This window comes from Salvelinus alpinus, chromosome 3, assembly GCF_045679555.1.
Source record: "Salvelinus alpinus chromosome 3, SLU_Salpinus.1, whole genome shotgun sequence".
NCBI classification, from domain to species: Eukaryota; Metazoa; Chordata; class Actinopteri; order Salmoniformes; family Salmonidae; genus Salvelinus; species Salvelinus alpinus.
In genome coordinates, this window is record NC_092088.1 from 25,553,291 (window position 1) to 25,563,359 (window position 10,069).

The 10,069-nt window shown below is 42.4% G+C and overlaps 1 protein-coding gene across 5 annotated transcripts in view; it reads left to right on the forward strand.

Annotated features, from left to right (window-relative positions):
• Window positions 1-8,884: 8,884 nt before the first annotated feature.
• Window positions 8,885-10,069, forward strand: part of LOC139570414 (uncharacterized) — a 7,744-nt gene continuing 6,559 nt past the window's right edge. For all 5 annotated transcript variants that reach the window (XR_011674063.1, XR_011674064.1, XM_071392263.1 and 2 more), the window contains exons 1-4: window positions 8,885-9,039; window positions 9,237-9,263; window positions 9,564-9,773; window positions 9,863-10,062. Coding sequence is in view for 3 of the 5 variants with exons in the window: in XM_071392263.1 (XP_071248364.1) it covers window positions 9,242-9,263; window positions 9,564-9,773; window positions 9,863-10,062 (432 nt within the window). In the remaining 2 variants the exon portion in view is untranslated. The remainder of the gene's footprint in view (window positions 9,040-9,236; window positions 9,264-9,563; window positions 9,774-9,862; window positions 10,063-10,069) is intronic.

Below are 10,069 nucleotides of genomic sequence, written 5' to 3' on the forward strand. Positions count from 1 at the left end.
AGGCACTGCATCTTAGTGCTAAAGGCGTCACTACAGACCCTGGTTCGATTCCAGGCTGTATCACAACTGGCCGTGATTGGCAGTCCCATACGGCGGCGCACAATTGGCCCAGCGTCGTCCGGGTTAGGGTTTGGCCGGGGTAGGCCGTCATTGTAAATAAGAATTTGTTCTTAACTGACTTGCCTAGTTAAATAAATAAAAATTGCTGGATGTGCTTTGGGTGGTGGACCATTGTTGATACACACAGCAAACTGTTGAGAGTGAAAAATCCAGCAGAATTGCAGTTCTTGACACACTCAAACCGGCGTGCCTGGCACCTATACCCCTTTCAAAGGCACTTAAATATTTTGTCTTGCCCATTCACCCCTTAAATGTTACAATTTTTTTTATTTAACCTTTATTTAACCAGGTAGGCAAGTTGAGAACAAGTTCTCATTTACAATTGCGACCTGGCCAAGATAATACACAATACATACACAATCCATGTCTCAATTGTCTCAATGCTTAAAAATCATTCTTTAACCTGTCTCCTCCCCTTCATCTACGCTGATTGAAGTGAATTTAACAGGTGACATCAATAATACTATATATATATATATATATATATATATATAGATATATATATATATATATATATATATATATATATATACAAAAGTATGTGGACACCTGATAGAAGAAGTTGTATGTTTAAAGTAATGACTAGGATATTTCACCCTGAAACTGTATAACTGTGTAAAATGTATTAGAGTTATAAGACTATAATCCAATAGTGTGTGTGCATAGGACAAGTTAAGACTAGGATAGTATGTTACTATTTAGCAATGTAAGCAGAAGTATAGTTGAGACAACAAAGGAGAATATGAACTGTCGACAGACGACTTGTGACAACTGTGAAACTGATAACAGGAAAGAGGGCATTTATAAAGTGTATGTTGTAACCAAATGTGAGGTATAAAAGGCTATGTGCATTGTATGATTTTCAGAGCTCTCTGAATGAAGAACGGACCTTTTGCAGAATCTGGGACTTTGTCTAATTCTTCATTAACCAGGGCCTTACAACCGCTGGGAATTATTCAAAGTGAGTGATAGTTGAATTTAACCATTGAGACAGAAATTCTCGTGACAACACCCCTTCAAATTCGGGTGTGGATATTTCAGCCATGCAATGTCAATAGACAAACATTGGCAGTAGAATGGCCCAAACTGAAGAGCTCAGTGACTTTCAACGTGGCACCGTCATAGGATGCCACCTTTCCAACATGTCAGTTCATAACATTTTTGTCCTGCTAGAGCTGCCCCGGTCAACTGTAAGTGCTGTTATTGTGAAGTGGAAACATCTAGGAGTGACAACAGCCCAGCCGTAAAAGTGGTAGGCCACACAAGCTCACAGAACAGGACCGCCGAGTACTGAAGCGTGAAGCACGTAAAAATCATCTGTCCACTCACTACCGAGATCCAAACTGCCTCTGGAAGCAACGTCAGCACAATAACTGTTCATCGGGAGTTTCATGAAATGGGTTTCCATGGCCGAGCAGCCGCACACAAGCCTAAGATCACAATCACCATAATGGTATGGGGCTGTTTTTCATAGTTCGGAAATAGTAGTAGTTTGGAAATCTTCATGCTATACCATACAATGACATTCTAGACAATTCTGTGTATTCCAACTTTGTGGCAACAGTTTGGGGAAGGCCCTTTCCTGTGTCAGCATGACAATACTCCCGTGCACAAAGCGAGGTCCATATAGAAATGATTTCTCCAGATTGGTGTGGAAGCACTTGACTAGCCTGCACAGAGCTACACTGACCTCAACCCCATCGAACACCTTTGGGATGAATTGGAATGGCGAATGCAAGCCAGGCGTCATCGCCAAACATCAGTGCCTGACCTCACTAATGCTCTTGTGGCTGAGTAGAAGCAAGTCCCCGCAGCAATGTTCCAACATCTAGTGGAAAGCCTTTCCAGAAGAGTGGAGGCTGTTGTAGCAGCAAATGGGGGACTGACTCCATATTAATGACCATGATTTTGGAATGAGATGTTCGACGAGCTGGTGTCCACATACTTTTGGTCATGTAGTGTATATATTCAATGAACAAAAATATAAACACAACGTGTAAATTGTTGGTCCATGCAATGTGTAAATTGTTGGTCTCTCAGATTTTGTTCACAAATTTGTTTACATCCCTGTTAGTGAGCACTTCTTATTTGCCAAGGTAATCCATCCACCTGACAGGTGTGGCATATCAAGAAGCTGATTAACAAGCATGATCATTACACAGGTGCACCTTATGCAGGGGACAATAAAAGGCCACTCTAAAATGTGCAGTTTTGTCACAGAACACAATGTCACAGAAAAATTGGGCAGTACGTCCAACAGGCCTCACAGACCACATGTATAGTGTCGTGCAAGCGAGCGGTTTGCCGACGTCAACATTGTGAACAGAGTGCCCCATGGTGGCGGTGGGGTTATGGTATGGGCAGGCATAAGTTACGGATAACAAACACAATTACATTTTATCGATGGCAATTTGAATGCAAAGAGAGAGCTTGACGAGATCCTGAGGCCCATTGACGTGCCATTCATCCGCCACCATCACCTCATGTTTCAGTATGATAATGCACGGCATCATGTACGCAATTCCTGGAAGCTGAAAATGTCCCAGTTCTTCCATGGCCTGCATACTCACAAGACATGTCACCGATTGAGCATGTTTGGGATGCTCTGGATCGACGTGTACGACAGCCAATATCCAGCAACTTCACACAGCCAGTAAAGACGATTGGGACATTCCACAGGCCACAATCAACAGCCTGATCAACTCTATGCGAAAGAGATAGAGTTTTTCAGGACTCTGTCTTTCAAAGATCATTTGTAAAAATCCAAATAACTTCACAGATCTTCATTGTAAAGCGTTTAAACACTGTTTCCCATGCTTGTTCAATGAACCATAAACAATTAATGAACATGCTCCTGTGGAACGGTCGTTAAGACATTAACAGCTTACAGACGGTAGGCAATTAAGTTCACAGTTAGGACACACAAAAAAACGTAGGACTTAGGACACTAAAGAGGCCTTTCTACTGACTCGGAAAATCACCAAAAGAAAGATGCCCAGGGTCCCTGCTCATCTGCGTGAACGTGCCTTAGGCATGCTGCAAGGAAGCATGAGGACTGCAGATGTGGCCAGGGCAATAAATTGCAATGTCCGTACTGTGAGACGCCTAAGACGGCGCTACAGGGAGACAGGACGGACAGCTGATCGTCCTCGCAGTGGCAGACCACGTGTAACAACACCTGCACAGGATCGGTACATCCGAACTTCACACCTGCGGGACAGGTACAGGATGGTAACAACAACTGCCCGAGTTACACCAGGAGCGCACAATCCCTCCATCAGTGCTCAGACTGTCAGCCATAGGCTGAGAGAGGCTGGATTGAGGGCTTGTAGGCCTGTTGTAAGGCAGGTCCTCACCAGACATCACCGGCAACAACGTCGCCTATGGGCACAAACCCACCTTTGCTGGACCAGACAGGACTGGCAAAAAGCTCTTCACTGACGAGTCGCGGTTTTGTCTCACCAGGGGTGGTGGTCGGATTTGCGTTTATCGTCAAAGGAATGATCGTTACACCAAGGCCTGTACTCTGGAGCAGGATCGATTTGGAGGTGGAAGGTCTGTCATGGTCTGGGGCGGTGTGTCACAGCATCATCGAACTGAGCTTGTTGTCATTGCAGGCAATCTCAACGCTGTGCGTTACAGGGAAGACATCCTCCTCCCTCATGTGGTACTCTTCCTGCAGGCTCATCCTGACATGACCCTCCAGCATGACAATGCCACCAGCCATACTACTCAATCTGTGCGTGATTTCCTGCAAGACTGGAATGTCAGTGTTCTGCCATGGCCAGCGAAGAGCCAGGATCTCAATCATTGAGCATGTCTGGGACCTGTTGGATCGGAGGGTGAGGGCTAGGGCCATTCCCCCCAGAAATGTCCGGGAACTTGCAGGTGCCTTGGTGGAAGAGTGGGGTAACATCTCACAGCAAGAACTGGCAAATCTGGTGCAGTCCATGAGGAGGAGATGCACTGCAGCTGGTGGCCACACCAGATACTGACTGTTACTTTTGATTTTGACCCCCCCCCCTTTGTTCAGGGACACATTATACCATTTCTGTTAGTCACATGTCTGTGGAACTTGTTCAGTTTATGTCTCAGATGTTGAATATTGTTGTGTTCATACAAATATTTACACATGTTAAGTTTGCTGAAAATAAACGCAGTTGACAGTGAGAGGACGTTTCTTTTTTTGCTGAGTTAATATAGTGTGTGTGTGTGTGTGTGTGTGTACATGTGGCTGTTACAAGTGTGTTTGTCCTTGTGATGGGTATGGATCAGTGTGTCAGTCTGTGAAGTGACCTCACCCACACATTGTTACCAGACATCCCTATGGAGGTTAGTGAGTGGGGGACACCAGATCCACATCATCCACATCCTTGTCAGTCTTACCCCCAGATGACTGATACATACAGCCAGATAAGAAACCATAGGAGAAAAGGAAATTATCAGGGGAGAGCTGCTCCAGAGCAGGGAGGAGTTGAGGTGTCAACTGTGCTCCCGTGGGTGTCCACGCCGGCCCAATCTCAGTGCTCTTTGATTAAAGAATGATTTATAGGCCTGGTAGGAGAGGCTCGCTCAGCAATCCGTCTCCTGAATGAGTTTTTCTCCCAGGCAGAGGCGGGTAAATCATACCCTTGGCGCGAGAAGCCTGGCTGGACAGTGTCAGCATGGCGATACGGGCTGGTGATTAAATGTTATAATCACCGCTGCTGAGCGTGCATTGTGTTGTGTCACAACTGCCCATTTATCAGACTAACAGTTAGCCTGGGGGGCAGTGTCTATCTGATTACCCACTCCTAAATCTGATCAGACACTCAGCACATATAAATACACTGACGCAATGTTTACATTATAGATATGCTGAACTATGACTATTCTATCAATCTACTTTATCAATATATTTATATTTATAGTCTGAGGATTCATTTCACATCACCTCGCATGTTTATCATACTAAGGTCAGCCTGGAGGCAGTATCTGATCACTCCACCAAATCTGATCAGACACTTAGCCCTTAAACACCCTGACAAAATATGATTGTAATATAAAAATGTTGATTCTTTGAATTTGTATTTAAAGGGGTTTCATATAATGAGTCAATCAAATGAACTATTGAAGTAAGTCTTTGAAGATGAATACCTAAATTAAGTTAAATAGAAAACATACAATTTGACTTTACAAATATTGCAATCTCAGGGGTGTAGAGCAGTTTGTCTAGTAGTGTCTGGCTGATCCTAGTTCAGACTGAATGGTTTTGTAATTGAATTTCTGCTGTGATCCAAATGAGAACGGTATCTGTTGATAATTGTCCCTATAGGCTGCTGCTTTATTTGTCATTGTAGAAGAGTCTAAAGCTGCCACAGAGCTACTCTGGTCCTCGGAGTGTTATGGAATGAGGCCTACTCATAAGACCTTGTGTGACAGGGTAAGATGCTTAGTTTCCCAGGGGACCCTAATTAGTGGTGAATATCTAAAAGGGATTAAAATAACCCTTTAGGCCTTTGTGAGAGCTTTGTCCTGAAGCGGTTATGGCTAGAAGGGATCCAGCTTTTGTCAAATAAACGTCAAAAGTTGAAAGTTTTTACATTTTAGCTAACCCTTATCCTTTTCATAACCTTAACCTAACTCCCCTAACCTGCTACGTTAATTCTCCTAACCTGCTACATAAGTTCTCCTAACCTGCTACGTACAGTGCCATCGGAAGTATTCAGACCCCTTGACTTTTCCCCCCCAAAATGTAACAGCCTTATTCTAAAATATATTAAATAAAATGTTTTCCTCATCAATCTACACAAAATACCCCATAATGACAAAGTGAAAACAGGTTTTTAGAAATATTTGCAAATGTATTGTAACAGATACCTTATTTACATAAGTATTCAAACCCTTTGCTATGAGACTTGAAATTGAGCTCAGGTGCATCCTGTTTCCATTGATCATCCTTGAGCTGTTTCTACAACTTGATTGGAGTCCACCTGTAGTAAATTCTATTGATTGGATATGATTTGGAAAGGCACACACCTGTCTATATAAGGTCCCACAGTTGACAATGCATGTCAGAGCAAAAACCAAGTCATGAGGTCGAAGGAATTGTCCGTAGAGCGCCGAGACAGGATTGTGTCGAGGTACAGATCTGGGGAAGAGTACTAAAAACTGTCTGCACCACTGAGGGTCCTCAAGAACACAGTGGCCTCCATCATTCTTAAATGGAAGAAGTTTGGAAACATAGACTCTTCCTAGAGCTGGCCGCCCGGCCAAACTGAGCAATCGGGGGAGCAGGCCTTGGTCAGAGAGGAGATCAAGAACCCGATGGTCACTCTGACAGAGCTCCAGAGTTCCTCTGTGGAGATGGTTGTCCTTCTGGAAGGTTCTCCCATCTCCGTAGCACTCAACCAATAAGGCCTTTATGGTAGAGTGGTCAGACAGAAGCCATTACTCAGTAAAAGGCACATGACAGCCTGCTTGGAGTTTGCCAAAAGGCACCTAAAGGACGCTCCGACCATGAGAAACAAGATTCTCTGGTCTGATTAAACCAAGATTGAACTCTTTGGCTTGAATGTCACGTCTGGAAGAAACCTGGCACCATCCCTACGGTGAAGCATGGTGGTGGCAGCATCATGCTGTTGGGACGTTTTTCAGCAGCAGGGACTGGGAGACTAGTCAGGATCGAGAGAAAGATGAACGGAGCAAAGTGCAGAGAGATCCTTGATGAAAACCTGCTCCAGAGTGCTCAGGACCTCAGTATGGGCCGAAGGCTCACCTTCCAACAGGACAACGACCCTAAGCACACAGCCAAGACAACGTAGGAGTGGCTTCGGGACAAGTCTCTGAATGTCCTTGAGTGGCCCAACCAGAGCCCAGACTTGAACCTGATCAAGTATCTCTGGAGAGACCTGAAAATAGCTGTGCTTGAGAGGATCTGCAGAGAAGAATGGGAGAATCTTCCTAAATACAGGTGTGCCAAGCTGGTAGCATCATACCTAAGAAGACTCAAGGCTGTAATCGCTGCGAAAAGGTGCTTCAACAAAGTACTGAGTAAATGGTCTGAAGGCTTATGTAAATGTAATATTTCAGTTAAAAAATGTTTTATAAATGTGCTAAAATTTCCCCAAATATGTTTCTGCTTTGTCATTATGGGGTATTGTGTGTAGATTGATGAAGGGAAAAAATTATTTAATACATTTTAGAATAAGGCTGTAGCGTAACAAAATGTGGAAAGTCAAGGGGTCTGGCTACTTTCCGAATGCACTGTAAGTTCTCCTAACCTGCTACGAGAAATCAAATCTGACTATGATTTGACAAAAGCTGGATGCCATCTAGTCATGATCTCCTGAATGTCCAGTGTAGTCTGTGATGAGTTGTTACTGTGCCATTTTATTGTTTGTGTGAGGGCAAACCTTTTGGGGTCCATGCAATCTATTTGAGAATAAATATTTGGGGCATGATCAATAATGTATTGAAGGTGTGTTTGTGGATTTGTATCAGTGCTTGTTTGCTTAAGTTTGACAATATTTCAAATGTTTTTGTAAAATTATGCAACTACAGGACTGCCATTTTTGTTTTCAATTGTTTCCAGTTGGTTTGTGTTTGGGATTAGACTTTGAAAGCCCTCCCTTAAGAAGATTGTCTTGAAGTAAATTAATTTGTATTTCTATTAATAATCACTGTTTATTTGTAAATGCAATGGCTAACCGTTTTCTCTTCCTTTCATTTAGCATCCAGGAAAAGTAATTTGTGTCGTTGTTTTACTGTAGCCTGTTTCAAGCAAGCAAATCTAAACCTTTATTCCTTTAAAATTAGCCTTGTTTTTATATCTGCTTCCCTATTGTTTCCTATAAATGGGCCTAGAACCTGTGATTGTGAATGAATTTTAAACTATTATGTTTACAAAGTCTCTAATCACAAGGTGGGATTCTGTTCCCTAAAGATGAAACTTGGGTAGTGAAAGATTCTTCCTCATAGTTGGTTAAAGACATGCTACGTAACTTGAGTCTTTTTTCAACCTCCCGTTTTGGGCTGGATGTGTCAATGTGTAGTTCATACATACATCATCTATGAGAAGAACTACTGTTTTACCTCAATTAGCCACAAAATTCCTAGATTGAAAGGGACTATATCTTGAAGCTGTGCTGCGCAATTTTCCCTACATTTCACCGCACGTGGGCCAGCCCCCAAGCAATTCGAGTTTCAACCAATGAGCTTCAGCCCCTTGCCATATGAGTGATAGCTAGTAAGATGCACATGATTCACCCACAGTAGAGAGAGAGAGCAATGACATGCTGTACAAATCTGCACACATGTAACGTAGTACGCAATTTTCGAGGACCTCAAATGGCTCGTGAGTGCTACTTTCAGTTCTACTGGCTAAAAAGTAAACAAAAGAACTAGAGAATCTCTTTAAAGTTGCTGCTCCCTTGTCCTTGCCTAAACACTAGAAGTTACAACACATGGTCTCTAACACTATCTCAGAGGAGTGTGGCCCTTGGTATTTACAGTAAGTCACCATGTTTACTGTCAATGAGAGAAGCACCAACAGTACTGAGACTAAATAATGTGCTTTCTCTATTACTCTATAAAACCTTTAGTGTAATCAGCTAAATTAACGTTAGTACCGCATTGAACGAAATCACAATTGACATAAAAAATACAAACTCAGATATAGGGTCAAAATATGAGAAGACAAGACATAATACTTTTTGGGGAGTACACACACGGCATGTACAGTCCTCTTCTAAGAGAGAAAGAAGGGGAGGAGTTGAGCCCTGAGTTCTTGTGAAATGAAAGTGAACAATAGATTTTCTGTATAGTCATACGGCACATCTGGAGAGAAGTTTGTTTGTTTTTAATGACTATTTCGCATTGCTATTAATCAGATTTTTTTTTTAATTAACAGAAGTGGCAGAAGTGGAAGTAACCAGTAAGGTAAGGGGGTATATCTGATATTTGAACTTCCCAAAAATAAACAAACATTTCTATCATAAAACAAAAAATGCTGAAGAGAGAGATACACAGTATACACAGTATGTGTTTTTGCACTTGAGAGAAATAGAGAATAGGATGAATAGAAAAGTTGCTTAACGATGTGTATAGTTATGGTTTACAACTTTTTTTTTATGCAGGCAAAATGGCAGAGGCTGGTTTTCCTAGTAAGTCAACATGTCACTTTCTCAGGAGTTATTGGTTGCTTATCTTGTATTAATATACTATATACAAACCACAGTTTAGTCAGTAGATCTATGTCATAGATTATAGATTTGTAGCAGACATGGGATTGTTGTTGAGTCTCAAACTGTTAAATAAACATTGTTTCCTGTAAGCATTGTCACAATAATGGAGCTCAACAGGACACACCTTCACATAAAGCCAACTCTGTCAGCGCCAAAAAGCAGGGTCATGAAGTAAAAAATGACTGTTTAATCTTTAATAAAACAGATATCCTCTTGCAGGTAAGCCAAGGATGGGAAAAGTATGCACCTGTGTCGTAGGGGATACTTTCAATTCTGATAAGGACTTGGTAAGACAACTCACTGGCCGAGGAGACTGTACTGAAGTGTCACTAGCGGAGAGTGATGTCATCATAATGATCTGTCCTATGTTCGGTAACTTTGGAATTCTGGACCTTGATATACAACTGGAGGTGGTCTCAGAATACCTAGGTATGTATCAAGAGGCTAATTACCTGAACGCTTGCTTTATTTGTTAGAGTTCTTAAACTAACCTTGTTCATCCCTCACTCTCTTGACAGCTGGTAGACCTGTTGTTCTGGTGGTGCTGCATGACACTTTTGACCCAGACTCCACTATACCTGACAGCAGCAGACTAGTGACCAGGGGCGAGGTAATACTCACAGTGGACTGTCTGTTTAATCACAGAGGACTGCTGGACTGTCCTCGCAATAAAGAAGCAGTCGATATGATTCTGAAGAGGCTAAACGTCCAACCAAAGGTATAGT